At 39.9% G+C, this 16,509-nt stretch overlaps 2 protein-coding genes across 4 annotated transcripts; one reads left to right on the top strand and one right to left on the bottom strand.

Annotated features, from left to right (window-relative positions):
- The first annotated feature begins 371 nt into the window (after positions 1-371).
- LOC137133588 (uncharacterized) lies at positions 372-5,972 on the top strand. 2 transcript variants are annotated; one of them, XM_067517361.1, is made up of 5 exons: positions 372-419; positions 563-632; positions 855-1,044; positions 1,955-2,158; positions 4,679-5,972. In XM_067517361.1, the coding sequence occupies exons 2-5, from the start codon at positions 580-582 to the stop codon at positions 5,411-5,413; spliced, it is 1,182 nt and encodes a 393-aa protein (XP_067373462.1). In that variant the 5' UTR covers positions 372-419; positions 563-579; the 3' UTR covers positions 5,414-5,972. The 2 variants fall into 2 exon arrangements, with proteins under 2 accessions (XP_067373462.1, XP_067373461.1); XM_067517360.1 differs by lacking the exon at positions 372-419 and having other exon boundaries at positions 440-632.
- Positions 5,973-6,639: 667 nt separating this feature from the next.
- hcn5 (hyperpolarization activated cyclic nucleotide-gated potassium channel 5) lies at positions 6,640-14,545 on the bottom strand. 2 transcript variants are annotated; one of them, XM_067517376.1, is made up of 10 exons: positions 14,157-14,545; positions 13,267-13,453; positions 12,577-12,681; positions 11,337-11,474; positions 9,791-9,952; positions 9,510-9,603; positions 9,279-9,406; positions 8,684-8,830; positions 8,154-8,301; positions 6,640-7,251 (listed from the first exon to the last, which is right to left on the bottom strand). In XM_067517376.1, exons 1-10 carry the CDS (start codon positions 14,339-14,341, stop codon positions 7,079-7,081), a joined length of 1,467 nt encoding a protein of 488 aa, XP_067373477.1. In that variant the 5' UTR covers positions 14,342-14,545; the 3' UTR covers positions 6,640-7,078. The 2 variants fall into 2 exon arrangements, with proteins under 2 accessions (XP_067373477.1, XP_067373476.1); XM_067517375.1 differs by having other exon boundaries at positions 8,064-8,301; positions 14,157-14,544.
- Positions 14,546-16,509: the final 1,964 nt, after the last annotated feature.

The raw sequence follows: 16,509 nt of genomic DNA, 5'->3' as shown, positions 1-16,509 counted from the left end.
AAAAAATGTTGTTCTGGATTTATTGACTTTGACTTTCGATTAAAACAATTTGGAGCAAGGCAGAAAAAGGCAAAACCTAACTGCGTACGAGTCATTTTTCTGCAATTCACTAATAATTTATACTAAATAATTATCATATTTTAGCATTGGCAACAAAACACATAACTGTACAGAACTACATATAGGTAAAAGCATATTAAAATTGAATAAGATTGCATTTATTTTTGTGCCTCACATGTCTTTAGGTACAGTTTTACAACCTCTGGTAACATTCTTACCATTACACTCCCATCATCCTTTCAAGTTCATATAAACTGTTTGTGGAGAACTGTTATCAGATATAGTGGCAGTTAAGAACAGTGTATAAATATTGGACATTCTTTGAAGGTCAGTACAAACCTGCACAAAGAACGACACTGGTGAGACACACCAATTATTCATCAGAGTTCAAAAGTAGTCTAGTTCATAGGAAATCAGTCAGTCAATGAGTAGATTTATAGCAATATATTTCATTTCCAAATAATGGCAATGTTTTCTGTTCACTCTCTGCGTAATTTGGCAGGTCGCAGCTCTGGAGCCATGGCGATGTTTGGGAAGGTTTTAGAGCCAGTGGGCTACATGCAGACTGTGAGGTGAGTTTTCCCCTTTCACTTGAACTGGTAAGACCTAAATGAAACAACTTGCATGCATCCAACAGTAGCTAGTTGAGAGCATTGAAATCTTCAGTTCCTGTTTAAAAAACAAAAAAAAACAAAAGATAACAGTGTATGTTTCAAATACATTTTCTCCCCTTCACCACTTGTGTTATACGTTCAAAGTGAATCAGGAGTGTGCCTGTTTGTGCTGTTGCTCAGGGTCCTGGTCCAAGGCATCTGCTCCTATCTGGGTGGCAGTGCTACAGCAGAGGAGGCTGAGATGGCCAAGAAGAACCTGGACCACATCGATCAGGAGCTGGGAGCATCAGGCCACGGCCTGCTGGAAGATCAGGAGGTTCACAGACTGGAGGACGACCTAACAGTGGTCTACTACCAGCTGGGCACAGCGGTGAGAACAATTCTCCTGGATCTCAAAAGAAGAAATTATACTTTGTAGTACAAGTACTACCAGGTCTACTTTTTAGGCCTGGTAGGTGATGAGAAATCTCCAAAAACAAAAAAAAGGAGTATTAATAAAATCGATAGTGATAGTGAATTATATATATATATATATATATATATATATATATATATATATATATATATATATATATATATATATATATATATATATATATATATATATATATATATATATATATATATATATATATATATACACACACAAACCAGTCGTTTTTTTGTAAACACTGTAAAAAGCCGTAAGGGTTGAGCTGACCTTGAAGAGTCACCGGCACATTTCCTAAATGATGTGCCACTGTGTCTGACCTCATCACACTGAGTGCATTATGTAAACATGGATAACCAGATGATTGGAGCATCTGTTTAGTTCTGCCAGACTCTGTATTAACAGGCTTATGTCCTTATTTTCCTGTTAAGGTTTCCAAAAAAGGGTTGAGTGTGGCATCCATTACACATCAAAACTTTTTAGGCTTTAAAATAAGAAAAAAAAACAATTTTTGGATCACTTCAGCTGTAGGTTGTTTCTGCAGCAAGGTGGAGGACTACAGCTTGCTAGATTTCATATATATTAATGGTAATATAGTGGGTATATAAACTTCTCAGGGCTTCTTGTTATAAAAATTTCTCATTGAATTGCTTTTAAAAATACCGAAGTGTCCGATGGCCCGACAATCTCATTATAAGGTTATATACTGTAGGCTGACATGAATGTGCGCGAAATAAGTACGAGAACATAACCATTGTGGAGAGTCACAATTTTGTTTGACAAAAATCAGTAGTTTAGTTCCAATCTCACCGCTGAACTAAGAGGAAAGTATCCCTGGTGCTTGTTTCAGGTAAGGGCCCAGTCAGACTTCACCAAGAAGGAGACGGAGGTGTTCCTGCAGTATGTGCAGGACTACCGGCTGGAGAGGCAGCTGACAGCACTCTATAACCGTTTGATGGGGGTGTCGGCACTGACCGATCAGCCCACGCTGCTGGAGGAACTCATACTGACCCGCAAGCCCAAACGCTGGGAGCTGAGGGAGTTCTGTGTCAAGGTTGGTGCATAATGTGGAAGAGTGGACAGGTGCTGTTACAGGGACATTAAAGTATTTATTTTGCAAGTCATTGCATAGAGACGTGCACAGGGAAGCCTGAGGTGACACAACTATCTATTATTCTTTTGTACACAGACTTAGGGAGGAAGAAAAATGACAGAAAGATAAAGGTTATTCACCCAAATAGTTTTATAGATTTATAAAAAAACACCCCCAAACTCTCTACGAACAAGTTTATAGAGTAGGGAAAAAAAAGCACAGAGGACACGGATACAAGATTAAATATTCAGGTTTCTGACCATAAAGATGAATGTGACAGAAAAACATAGAGGTCCTGTGGGCAATGAAGCATGCTGCATCTATCTTCTTGGTATGAAAATAAACGGAATATTTAATTCAGCAGAACTGTGACCTTCTGTTTTCTTTCTTGTGAGCTAAGTTAGCAAATTCCCTTCCCACATTGTTGGTACAGGAACAAACAAATTCCTTTTCATTAAAAAGTGCTGCAATAGTAAAGCAGCTCTAAACTTAAAACGAATATGTGAACTAAAACCCTGCATTGTGTATTCTCTGTGAAAGGTTACATAACTGTGCCATAACGGATATATCACAGATTTTGCTTTTGCTTAGGTTCACATAAAGTTCTCTCTTCCATGAGAGGACATTGACCCCAGGCAGTATAACAGTCACAGTTACTATTAATTTCACAGTTACTATTAAAACAGGCTCTGATGGACCTGTATTTAATCATCGTTACACTCTACATGTAATGAGCAGTTTACCAACTATGCAAATTATTTTCCATTAAAACCAGCTGCTGTAAAGAGAGTGTTTTCATCATAGAAACTTAAATTAGACTCCAGTGTGCCCTTATCAAGGGGCTTAAGGGTGTAAAGGGGCCAGCTCCAGTGGATTAACCTTGATACTAAAGCAATTTCTGCTTGACATTGGTGCTGAATGAGTGACTTGCATGCGCCGTGTTGTTTTCAAGGACTTGTTTAACTATCACCTGATTTACATAAATGCATGCAAATACCTAGAGCTTTCACTGAAGCATGAACAATGACAAAATGTGCCCTCATGCTGGAGATTTAGTGTATTCCACCGGACTTAATAAAATAAATCACATCAAATAATTGAATATAAGTCAGACTTCAGGCTTTGTAATGAGAGCCAGAGGTGGGTGTTACTCTGAGAAAAGAGCACAGTCAAAGAGATAAACTGCAGAGGTCAAAGTTACGGCTGTGAATCATGTTTGTAGACCAGAGAACGTGACCTTATCCTTGTCTTTAACCTTGAATAACTTATCATGTATAAACAAGTTGTAAGTGATAAGTTTCTATGTCATGTTTGGTTTCCTCTCCTGTTGGTATAACAGGACAAACTACTTTTGCAAACACAAAAACAAGACACATTCTACATTAAATAATGTGAAAAAAAAAAACAACTAAAATACCTAAGCACTAACTGATTCTTTTGGTTTAACATTTTAACGTTATCATAGGATCTGCGCACACCGACAGGCATCCTGTGTGCTAACTGTGGATAACAGCTCTTCTTTTACATAACTTTGCGTCTGAATGGTTTATTTTTAGGGAAGAGCGCGGCCAAGTGTTCACTTCAGTTTAGGAGAACGAGCCAAAACAGTCATAACCATCATCTGTTCTGCTTTAACGGTGACATGTGGAAACGGCTCAGTGGAGTCAAAGAAATCCCAGATGGACTTTCGTGTCCTGCTAAAAGCAAAAACGGCAACATAAGCAACTAAAACTATGCCAGGTATTGTTGTTACTGTAATTTACAACTGTTGTATCAGCCAGAATTAGAAAGTATGGCTGCAACAGAGGAGATCATTCCACTCTCACTACCTGAGGTGAAGAATGTTAAACTATGTGCTGGTGCAGTCACTTCTCTGCACACACAGACTCAAAATCTGGAATCTAAAATTTCCTGAACAGCCATGATTGAATGTTTGCACAGAAAGCAGGATGTTAGTGGTAGATGTTTTTCTGTCTTCATCTCCTTAAATAAAACGAGTTGTGTGTATTATACTGGATCCCATAGTGGCTTATTTCCGTTGCTGCATTGTTTCAGGAACCCCTTAACACTTAAGGGACTTAAAAATCTGCCGGCAATTTAAATGCAGGAGCCTGGTTTCATCTTGGGGTCTATGGGCCTAGTTCCTCACTCCCACACAGTCCTAACATAGTACAGACAGCATACATAGGTCCATTTTCACCACAGGAACCTTTTGAAGGACCAAACCTTGTTTACACTTGAGAAAACCAGACTGTGACTGTAGTTGTGGGGCTCTAGTTAACTACAGAGAACTAGAACTACGGCAGAAAAAGTCTGTACAGGAAGACTGAAATGGGCCTTTTGATGACCCAGGAACTATCAAAGTGGAAGAGTAGCACTCATGTGTTAAAGCAGCCCATCTGGTCCCAGTCCCTGCAGGGTAAAACATCACTGTTGTGAAGCTTACTGCTTTTACAATTTTCCTCTTCTTTCTTTCGACAGATAAATTTTGTCCTAGGTACTGGTCTGCTGTGTCTCTTCACGCAGGCTTCTCTGACAGGCAGAGATCAGGCTCTCCTGATGAAGACCTGGTCCGACCGCATGGGTGCCCTCTACAGGAAGATGAAGAACACAGGAGGACGCTGCTTAGGCTACTTTTTGGAGCAAGCAGAAGTAGACATTCGGCAACAGCTCCACGAAGCAGTGCAGAACCGTGCCCCCCCTGATGAGGCAGCTGCGAGCATCCTGAAGACCCTGGAGAAGAACTACGATTGGTTACGCTGGGCAGTGATGCTCCACCCTGCTGTGGGACCCATGGAGGACACAAAAGACGAGGAGACGCAAGAAGAAAAGGAAGATGTGCCGGTAGAACAGCAGCTCAACAATTTCGTTTCTGTGGCTTCCGAACCTCCAATCCCCCATGTGGTGGCATGCTACCGTGACACACCCACCTCACTGGACAAGAGCCGCATCCACCAGCTCATCGTGGACCTGGAGTGGAAGATCCCCAACCCACCACCTGAGGTGTATGCTTCCATCGAGGAGGACCCAGGCAGGGCACGGCGCTACCTGGCTGCACGCATGTTGAAAAAGCTGCAGGAGGGGCTGGGGTCAGGTGTGGCCGTCCACGTGGTGCCAGGAAGGATGGAGATGAAGTGCAACTTCCCTCCAGCCTCGTACTACCTCTACGAATACAAACACCGGCTTGCGTCGGGCACTGTGTGTGTGTTTGGATGAAAGAGGAAGGAAACCACCTGCTGTTGTCACACAGATGTTTCATTATTATACCCTGCCGAGCCAATAAAAGTCACTCACTCTAATATTTCATTAAATGGCCTTTAGCTTTGATTACAGCATTCATTCGCCATGGAGTCATTTTAACGAGCCTATGCAGTGTTGAAACCTTTACTTCCTTCCAGAGTTGCATTCATTTTTCACCAAGATCTTGTATTGACGATGGGAGAGTCTGAGCAACGTAAATTCACCCCAAAACACTCTTTCACAGTTTGAGCAAAATTATTCCTGGCATTGTCAAACATTAATGGAAAAACCTGGTCATCCATATTTAGGTAGTCAGCTCCTCATTGGATCAGTTAAGGATGAATAACTTGTTGCCAGCTGAGACACATTTCTCTCTGCACTAATTATCCAGTGGAAGGCTCTTATCTATTGGCTTATTTACATTCAGGTGGTCCCTTTTTTTTGGCCAGGCAGTGTATCGAACTGATCTAAGTTTTCTTGCTGTCACAGTGACATTAATATGTCTGCTGCTACTGCCAATAAATGTCATTTTAGAGAAAATTAACATGGCCGACGAGTTTTTCCTTTTAAGGATAAATTCCAGTTCATTATTACTAAATCACAGTCAGTTTGTAAATGCCCAAACTAGCAGAAGCAAATCAATACTAGGTTCATATGTCATTATGAGTAATGTATTTCCAATGTGTGTTATGCATCACATCACACTTCATGTCCCTGATACTTGAATGTCAGAAGCTGTGTAGGAGCAACCAGCTTTGTTGGCAAAGCCCTCATACAGAAGGACCAACATAATGGTAATATACAGGGATCTGTCTAAAAAAGAGGCCCTAGGGAAGCTAGTGTTGGCTATCAAACTTTGGGCCCTGCAGAAGATGATTTGAGCTTTTATTCGAGCGCCAGTATGTAGTAAAGATCAACTCAGTCTCAGCTGCACTTTGACTATTTTGCAATATGTCTAAAACATTAATATGTCAGCAGTGACACTGTGACCATGTTGGCACGTAGATGTTAGCAGCGAGCTCAAAGCACAAAATAATTGGTGACATTTGGGAACGTGGCGATGCCGCTGGAAAAAAGCTGAAAAGTACGAATTAAATATGACTAAAACTAAAGGTGAGTGCAGTTAAAATGTTAAAAAGGTAAACAATGGTAAATACTGTAGATCCAAACTAAACCAGACACCAGTTTGAATAGCTCAGTAATGATTTTATTCCTTGCCTTTATTTATGTAAGTTCAATTAACATTGCTTAAACATTCATGCCAAGTCCTCATTTTTATTCATTTTATTTCATTTTAGCAAAGTTGCTGAGATGCCACATATTGGCAAGTTACTTGGCAGGTACAAAGTTGTTAACAGTCAACATAACCCGAATATCCTTTGAAATCTTGCTGACTCTCTTTCTCTTTTTTAAAACCATTTTTACTGTTGAGGTCTTTGTTTATGAATCGGAAGACAGAATATTCTCAGTCAGAGTAAAAATGGTCAGTTCTCTACAACTGTCCATCCTATCAGTGTTTAACGTGTATCTTGCCCCAGTCCTACTGTCCATGACACGCTCACATGAAATATTCTATATATAAATAATATAATAACTTCTGTTCTTTTTACACAGTAAAAAGCCCAAATACTGCCTTTTGTCTTACACTAGTTCTCCATCCAAGTTGAGCTGAACCAGTTTTTCTAAGTCCTTCTTGACATCTGGGAAGCTTTCCAGCGTGTCCCGTAAATCATCGTATGACAGAGAGAAACACTGGCAGTCGGTCAGTGCCTTCACTGTGGCCAGATGTTTGCCTTTGGTCAGCACGCATGTCTCTGTCGTACACACAGGGGAAACCACAAGAGCATGGTTAATGAATGAGCAAACCCTAATGACGGGGGATGAGATCTGACAATTAATCCTAAATTAAATAACCGCCCTTTGCTGAGTCGTCTCGGGAATCCTGCTTAACTCTATACACTGCCAAAAAGATTGGGGCTTGCTCCCACTTAAAGCCTGGGAATTAAATAAATCCGCTAAATTAGAAAAGATGGATTTATTCGCTCTGGTGACTTCTTCAACATATTCTTGCTCACTAATGCAAACAAATGAAGCTTGCAAAAGTGAACGTATGGGCAGCAGTAAGAGAAGTATTTCACTTAAGTAACATTACTACAGTGTTATTAAGAAAAAAATCATGCAGGATGACCTATTATCAGCAGCGATGAGGAATTTATATGTTCAGAACTTTAAAGCTGGTAATGTGGGTGCTTTTAAATGACTTTATATACTCAAATTGCAAATTACAGTACATCATGACGTACAAGTCAGAATCTCTAAGTAACCTGCAACTGCAGATGTCAGATAAATGTAATAGACTAAAAACTATTATATTTCTCTCTGATAGTAAAACTATATAGACAACAAAGAATTGGGTTTAATTTAAACTTATCCTTTAATTAATGTCACTGATTAATGACATTAACGTCCACATGGAAGTCGTTTAAACATTTTATCTTGCCTCTTGTAAAAATGTTTCCAGTACACAAAAATCATGTAAATAAGCAAACACCTAAATCACCCTCTGCTGCCCACATTAGTGGTCACTTGTTCTAAATATTCACTAATCAGGGTCTGTCCAACCCACCTCCAAAAAAGTCTCCATCACACAGCTCCCTCTCGTAGGAATCTGTCTCCATGAGGACCTGGCCATGGTCGATGAAGAACATACGGTCACCTGGTACGTTCTGCCGGATGATCGAGTCTGCCTCCTGGAAAACCTCGTACTCCAGTTTGAGGAGGACGGCACTGATGAAGTTTTCTTCTTTGTCCTGAAACATTGGCACGTTCCTTAGCAGCCGGCTGCACATCACTGTCAGGATTTCCTGCAAAATTAATGAAACCGATAAGAAAGAAAGCATGGGAGAAAATAGCAAACGTTGCCTATAGACTTCAATTATATACCATTTACTGCAACTTTTTATGAAGCAATCAGACCCATAATGTTTTAGTTTTGCATTATTATAACAGGGGTTTGAAAAATTTGGATCTACTAATGTATGAAGACAACAGTAGGGATCGTAATGCTATTGTACAGGTGGCTGGCGAGTTTGACTGTTTATCAAATATGGTTTGTTTTCAACAGCTACTGTACATAAAGTGTAATAATAAAAGTAAAAAAAATTATGTATTGAAAATAAATCAAATACAATTGCTAGAATAAATTAAATATAAGCCACAGTGTGAGCATTAAGTTCAGAGTTGTACCTCTTTAAGTGCTGAGGACACCGTGTTCATCACGTCCTTCTCATCAAACCACTTCCCTCCATAGCGGGCCTGGTAGTAGTTGTTGATACGAAGCTGCAGCTCTGGTGGGAGCTTCATGAAAGCCATGTAGTGCTCCAGACGGCTCATCTGTGTAGAGTCACGATACAGTACATGGCACCACAATTTGCTGTTTCATGTAGCCCGGGTCAGGAAATAATGTCATCTGTCTTTGACTTAGATTCTTGCTGCCTTGTACCTCACTTGTAAGTCGCTTTGGATAAAAGCGTCTGCTAAATGACTAAATGTAAATGTAAATCTGCCTTCAAATCACCCTCATGTCATGTTATATTGTGTACTGTCTGCTGAAGAATAGCATTTGGTGGACACTGCTAACAAAGGTCTAGGTTAGGTCACCTAACTCTGCAAGCTCAGCACCCTCATTTCCCATGATAATAATGTGGCAAAAACCTCTCCCCCCTTCCCAACTGGCACTGATGTCTCTAATGGCACTTTTCCCTTCATGTCTGCTTGCTTTTGTACCACACTCGTAAACCACTTGGAACAAATGTTAAATAATGGTGTCACCCATGAGGACCTTGCTCTTGTACTCTTTCGCTGCTGGGTCGACGTTGACGATCATGGCTGTAGCGTTGGCTACGAGGACAGTGTACATCAGGCAGCCGGATACCATGCTGACCATGACGATCCACATTTCAACATAGTCTGGGGAACAAGACACCCACACAGCAGCTTGTTTAATTGTAAGTGGGGGAATTAATGTCTCGTAGTGCTGGATAAAGAAAGACATTCTAACAATTATTCTCACTTGTTGGAGCATCCATGGAGCCGTAGGAGAGAGCAATCATCTGTGAGAGAGCTCGGAAGACTCCCCAAGAGTACTTCACAATCACTGTGGCATTCTGGGAGAACACGTTAAACGTTTACAACAAGAAGAAGTTAAACTACACTGTGTTAGACAGAATTGTAGAGCACCGCTAAGGATTTGTGGAAAACAATTTAGTGGACAACATTTCACAGAACTGACTTACAATAAACAAAATTGATTCATCTAGAGATTGTTTGAGGGGAAAAAAAAGCAAATTGTACCATCAGGTTTTCTTTCCTGACCCAGCAGTCAGTGGGGAACTCCTCCAGCATGGGGACAAAGTACTGGATGCAGCCGTTCCAGTGGCACAGCAGGAAAATCATCATAAAAAGAGACAAGATGCGGAAGAACAGACGGACCACCTCCAAATTTGCATTTGACACCTGTCGTGAAGAAATAACGGGAAAACGTGTGACCTTATGACGCTTTACGACAGCACATCCAACACATTTCATCACAGTATTTCAAATATACTATAGATATCAAAATATCTATAGTATATTTTCACCCTCATTAAATTGCTAAAACCTTTAGCTGCACCAAAAAAGAAAACAACCTAAAAGTTGTTGCATTACAGTTGTATGAATCCAAGAACCAGCCAAGTTGCGGTTCACATTCATGTCTTTCCAGACTTGTAGAGTGATTAGTTCATTCGTGACGCCACATAGATGTTTGTACCAGATGTAAGGAAAGTCCCTCCTGTCATTGACGAAATTGTATTGTCGAGAATAAGACGGAAGTGAGTTCATAGTGGCTTTGACCTTTGACCATCAAAATCTAGTCTGTTCACTTCCTGGTGAATCCATGCACTACATTTGATAAAACCACCTTAAGGCATTCCCTTTGATATCACATTCACAAGAATGGGAAGACCACCAAAGTCCAAGTTGAGTTCATCTTTGACTCCTGTTGAATGCTTGTGCACAATTTGAAGAAATTATGTCAAAACTTCCCCGTGATTGACCCCCAAATTAAATGAGTTCATATTTGAGTCCAAGTGGCCATCTATGCGAAATTTGAAGAAACTCCTTAATAGAAAGAGACATCACATTTAACAGAATGGTACAGAGGTATTGAAGGAACACAAGGTCCCAGTGTCCTTCATGAAAGTGAATCCAAGACTCATATTTTGTCTACTGTGCGTAACTACAGCAATTTCAAGTCAATTCTAAAAGAGTTGGTAAGAGATGGTAAGAGTTTGGCTTTTGTCTGGACCATGTGGCTCATATGAATCCCTGAGCTTGTCCTAACATGGACAGAATAGAAAGCCTGGATGCTCAACAACATCTGGCACAGAACTATTACAAAAACTGATTTATTTTTAATACATTAGTGAAGACACAAAATGTTTAATAAAAAAAAAAGGTGCAGCAACTTCCACCAAACATACAACAGAAACTATTTCTTTCTGAGACCATGTAGCAGATTAAACGCTTTGAGTTACACACCATTTCCAGACAACATCAATTATGCAACATCAGTGCCAAGGTGTGTTGTGTTTCATTATAAAATGACCATGGGCATAAGCACAGTACATTTGAGATGTCCTGTCCCTTTACTTTTCCCCAGGGTTCTGTTGTTTGAGCCTAAACTGTGCTAAAACTCAAGCTGTGTGCCAGCTCTTGTTTTACAGGTGACGTAACTTACAAATGACGTAAGTGGTGAGTAGTCAGATTTGTTATCTGAGCCACTAAGTCTGTTAAGGTGTCTGCCTGCCATCTACAGCTAGAGAAAGGATGACTGAGTTTCAGTTTTGGTTGAACTTACTTTCTCTACTTCATTAAAGAACCTGACCAGTCTAGACACTCGAGCCAGTCGGATCAAACTGAGGATCCTCACAAACATGAGGATCCTCATCATCTTGTTGGTCTTGGAGGGGTTGTCATCATTGTGGTAGTGTAAACCCTGGGCAAAGAAAATTAAACATTTTTATTTAGTTGTAGTTATGGGAAATGTTCTGTTTTAACTTTCAGCATGATTAAACTGACTTTTCACAGCCCATCTATTTGTTTAATTATTTATTGTTATTATTACTTTATCCTACTTAGTTACTGTCTGTAAAGCATGTACTTGCTGTTCTGAGTGCTTCATAAGCTTCTAATCATGGACCATGAAAAAAAAAACTAGCTGCATTTGCACATTTACAATAATTATACTTAACTTTGAGATGCTTAAACTTTACCTATTACCATTTTATGCAACTTTGTAGAGGGAAACATTTATTGACTGAGTAAGACTCACATATTAATAATACAGCCATTTTGGTTTGTGATCTATCTATGAGAACTTTTCCACTTTAAACTATTCAGATCGATTCATTTAAACATCATCATTATTAACAACATCTAATAAAAAAGAGAGATTAATCAAATGCAAAGTCATGACCACACAGATTTATCTTGTGACCCTTTTGAAGGCCTCAACCCCTAGGTTGGGAACCAGAGCATTAAAATATTTAACTGCATACATATTAAGTTACAACATGAGACGTTATAACATGAAAATAGACCCAGATGGGTAAAAGCCCGCCGTTCCCCCTGTAGCCTACAGGACCCCAGCCTGAAAAAGACAAAAAAACACCACTAATAGTCCATCGTGTCATTTATAGTTATTTTATGTCTTGTCTTTTTTTCTCTTTAGGTTCGTTGTTTATCTCGTTAGGTTTGTTGTTCTGTGTTTCTCTCTGGTCATTATTTTCCTCTCTTTTGGACCAGCTTGCATCTCATTGCAGTTATTGTGCATCTTTTTATGAAGCTCTATATATTTAACTTTATATTGACTCTCTGGCTTAAGGTCCCCTGACCTCTCTGGCCCCTGGGCCTGTGCCTGGTAGTCATCCAGAAGTCAGAAAAACCAGCTCCACCTCAAGCAGCTCCACAATAAAATATTATATCTCCACTCTGTTGCTGAAAAGGGGGCATTTTTATACACAGTGTTTTAGTTTTAGTGGATTTTAAAATTGGTCTTTTTACTTAAGGAACAGCTTTAACAGTCTGTTCAATATTACCGCAAACAGCAGAATGTAGCCGATTGGGAAAGCTGCTATAACGTCCGGTATGAACCATGTCCTCAGGTAATTGACTCGGATCTGCTTGATGTCCAGAATAGCCTCCTGTGAAAGAGAAAAGAGCAGCAGGTTGAGCAGATGGATGAAGACGTTATGCAGGACATGCTCCAGGCAGATGTGGAATTTTAACATTTGCACTGAACCAATACTTTGGGGGGTTTGTCCAAAATAATGTCAGATGAGATTAGGGGTTTGTGTAAAGGGGGAAAAAAATGATCATTCATTTAAAAGTGCTGTTGAATTGTTGCTGGAGCACATGCATGGGTGAAACAGACTATAAATAAACCTGCCAAAGCAAGACGCTTTCAGAATAAAAAAAAAAAAACACAGATGGGCCATTTATAGAAGGCAAATGTCAGAAAGCATGAAATAGGAACTGTTTATAGTTTGCATAATATTTAATTGGAAATTATTTTTATTTATCCAGCATATTTTAATCCCTGTTATAAAATCAAACAGCAGGTGCCAATTTTGCCCATGTTTGGAGCTGCGGGAGGGGAGGTTTGTTAATCTTGCCTTTCGTGTATTGAGTAGATTACAGATGGGGCAGAGATGGATTGTATGTGCTTGTCTGCGCAGGGATTATAGTCTTCCAGATTGTGCTTGAAAATAGAGTCTTTTCACTCTCACCTCGCTGTCCTCTGTTATGATGCCCATCCGGAAATTCAGAGCCACATCTATCAGGAACAGAGTGTCTGAAAACACATTAAAGCCTTCCCATACCAGGCCGCTATTTACGTCCAGAAAGGCTATCTCCATGGGAATCCCAATCAGGTTCAGAAATGTGATGGCCATCATGCACAGAATGTAGTAACTCCTGTAGGGAACAACAAGGTTTCACAATATTTTTTTTCTGAAAAACCCTAAGACCAGCTTTTTCATGCAGAGCTGTTGTGGAAAGTCTGAGCTGAACAGGACTCGTTCATCAAACTGTGCGCAAAACACACTGATACTGTAACTGCACATCTCCTCAGCCAGGCTCAAATAACTCGGCTCTCTGATCCCAGTTGTTTCATACCCTCTCTGTTTTCACTCCATCCGATCACCTTACAGACTAATAATAGCAAAACTGCATGGATAATGCAAAACCAGACGTCTGTGACAACAGACAGTTACTTCAGGAGCCATTTAACCTCTGTGATGAGTCCTTGCAACATTACGTTAAAAATCACTTCACAGGACTAGAGTTTAAATTTTAAACTTTTTATAAATCCATTAAATTACTCATTTGGCTTTGTGTTTACATGCTGTTTGCCTTTTTATTATAATTTGCATAGGGTGTTGTGACATGATTTCATGTTCAACACTAATTATGATCATAAGCTGGACTGTTAATTCATTCTTCGTTAGCAATTAATCTGCTTTTAGTTTCTCGATTTAATCATTACTTGTAACGTCTTCTAAAGGTTTTCATAAACATTCCAAAAAGAACCCAAAAACCCAGAACATTCGATTTACTATAGAACAAACAAAGAAGAACTATAATATCTAATAGCCATGAACTAATATATGGTAAATACCTCATGAGGCTGAAGGGGTGAATGACAAACACTCCTCTCTCCAGCTGTCGGATGCACTCCTTCTCCACCGCCACTTCACTGCCGTAAACGTACAGCGATTGTCTGTTGAGCTGCGGTAGAAGCAGGGCTCTCCATCCACAGGTGGCCATGGTGCATCCCACGGCGGGACCTTTTAGTTTCTCCATAGCCCAAGCTTGGCCACCTCTGATCAGCTGAGCCTACAGTCCATCCTTCCGCAATCGCTGCTTCTTCTTGTTGTTCTTCTTCTCTTTCTCAGCACCAGTCTGACTCCTACCAGCCCTGACCTCCTCTCTTGGTCACAAGGTAATTTTCCATGAAAGCTCCCAACCACAGGGCTTATTGAAGCTGTGTGGAGCGAGGCGAGTGGATACCCGTCTTTCTGCTCCCTCCCACCCTCTCTCCCTCCCCATCTGACTCTCTCTATTTCTGCCCCCACCTCATCCCTCCACTTCTTTTCTTTTTCTCCAACATCATCAACTATTCAGTATCTGCGTCTCATCCCCACATGAATCAGGCCATGTCAAGAGGGTAAGGTGCAGCTCACATTAATACTGAGGACAATGGCAGGTGTGTGTGTGTATGTGTGTGTGTGTATGTGTGGAGAAGACCACAGTTATTGTCATGTGCACCAGACATCTGATAGCATGTGCAGGGACAAGTTTAGTCTGGGCTATCTGTGCCAGGGATGTAATTAAACACTGTACTGTGTTACCTAAAACTGTATGCTCAGAGCCAGCTCCTGTGCTGTTTGTGTGCATTTTTCAGACTTTGAAATATTTCATTTTGAGAGTTATGAGGCTTAGGACTCACTAGAATTGGTTTTTAATTTCTGTGGAAAATTGGTGCAAGACAAAAAACAATAAATTACAGAGTGTAGCAGCATAATGGTCGTGATAGCGGCGGGTATACAGTGAATTATGAAAAGCGTAGTGCAAGAGATTACATTACAGATCACACTAATTTATGAGATATAGTCCACTGTTGGAATGTCGCAGTAAGAAAAAAAAAAAACACCAGAAGTGGTTATGTGGGGACAAAGACAATTTTCCCCACTGTGGACAGATGAGTGGTTTCGGATTGTTCAGAGTTTGCACGGTATCGTCCATGTGCACATTGTCTCTCATCTAATGTCTATTTGGTGATAGTTTTAACCCCTTGCTACTCTTAACATGTTAATGCAAATCAGTGGTTTTCTTTTTGTAAGTTGTAACTGCATTTAAACTACACTCCTCACAAATTTTGCAGTGGTGAAACATCGCGCTGCTTTCATCTTGGCTTCTGTCATTACTTGCAAGACCACAAGAAGTTAAGGCAGTGTCACTTCTTATCTTCATCAGTTGTGCTGCAAGTACCCTAAACAGTAGCTGCTGATGAAAGTGAAGAGTTTCTCAGTGACCTTACTGAGCATAGAGACTTAACACTGAACCCATTTACAAGGTCCCAGCATCATGAGTCACTCGGTTAGAGGGCTTTGAGGCACTGCGCAAAAACCACAGATAAGGTAATACAAGATGAGACAAGAAAAGACAAAACCAAACAATTCAAGATAAGATAAGATGAGATAAGATAAGACAAAACAAAACAATTCAGGATATGATCAGATGAGACAAGACAAGACAAGACAAGATAAGACAAAACAAAACAAAACAAAACAAAACAAAACAAAACAAAACAAAACAAAACAAAACAAAACAAAACAAAACAAAACAAAACAAAACAAAACAAAACAAAACAAAACAAAACAAAACAAAACAAGACAAGATAAGATAAGATGAGACATGATAAGATAAGACATCACAAGATAAGATACTACATGAGACAAGAAAAGACAAAAACAAAACAAGACAAGACAAGGCGAGATAAGATAAGATAAGATAAGAAGAGATAAGAAAAGATAAGGTAAGATAAGATAAGATAAGAGAACAGAATAACAAATAATAAAATAAAAGCTATTACAATTTAGGGTGGTGGACGGTGTTGTCATGATCCACCAATAGATGTTGGATCAAATGTTAGACAGCAGATTTTGATGTAGTGAAAGTTTGGCTTGTTTCTTTAACGCTGTCTTCCTGTGTTTTGTGTGTCCATTTGGGCCATGTTCTCTATTCCAATAAAGTTACTGGGAGATTCAGTATAGGAGGGACTATTGGTTGCTGACAACACACAGAGTGCTTATTCATCTGCTTTTTTAGATGCTGCTCGAGGCTTTCATCAGATGGGATGAGCAGGTGGTGGACGGTCAGGACCTTACACTCCTCCTCCTTAACAGGGCAGGTTTCTACACCAAAACAAAGCGTGTGTTTCAGATTGAGGTGCATACAGTATATACTGT

This window comes from Channa argus, chromosome 9 (assembly GCF_033026475.1).
Source record: "Channa argus isolate prfri chromosome 9, Channa argus male v1.0, whole genome shotgun sequence".
Taxonomy (NCBI): domain Eukaryota; kingdom Metazoa; phylum Chordata; class Actinopteri; order Anabantiformes; family Channidae; genus Channa; species Channa argus.
Note: the sequence above shows the minus strand (reverse complement) of the source record. Positions and strands in the feature narration are given on the sequence as shown.

What these genes read in the sequence shown, in the direction of transcription:
- LOC137133588 (XM_067517360.1), top strand. Translation starts at nt 523, where the DNA reads ATGGCAATGTTTTCTGTTCACTCTCTGCGTAATTTGGCAGGTCGCAGC. An exon ending in GGCTACATGCAGACTGTGAG is followed by an intron (nt 633 to 854) that starts GTGAGTTTTCCC and finishes GCTGTTGCTCAG; the next exon opens with GGTCCTGGTCCAAGGCATCT. An exon ending in TGAGGGAGTTCTGTGTCAAG is followed by an intron (nt 2,159 to 4,678) that starts GTTGGTGCATAA and finishes TTCTTTCGACAG; the next exon opens with ATAAATTTTGTCCTAGGTAC.
- hcn5 (XM_067517375.1), bottom strand. Translation starts at nt 14,341, where the DNA reads ATGGAGAAACTAAAAGGTCCCGCCGTGGGATGCACCATGGCCACCTGT. An exon ending in TCATAACAGAGGACAGCGAG is followed by an intron (nt 12,682 to 13,266) that starts GTGAGAGTGAAA and finishes TCTCTTTCACAG; the next exon opens with GAGGCTATTCTGGACATCAA. An exon ending in CTCCATGGATGCTCCAACAA is followed by an intron (nt 9,407 to 9,509) that starts GTGAGAATAATT and finishes CTTGTTCCCCAG; the next exon opens with ACTATGTTGAAATGTGGATC.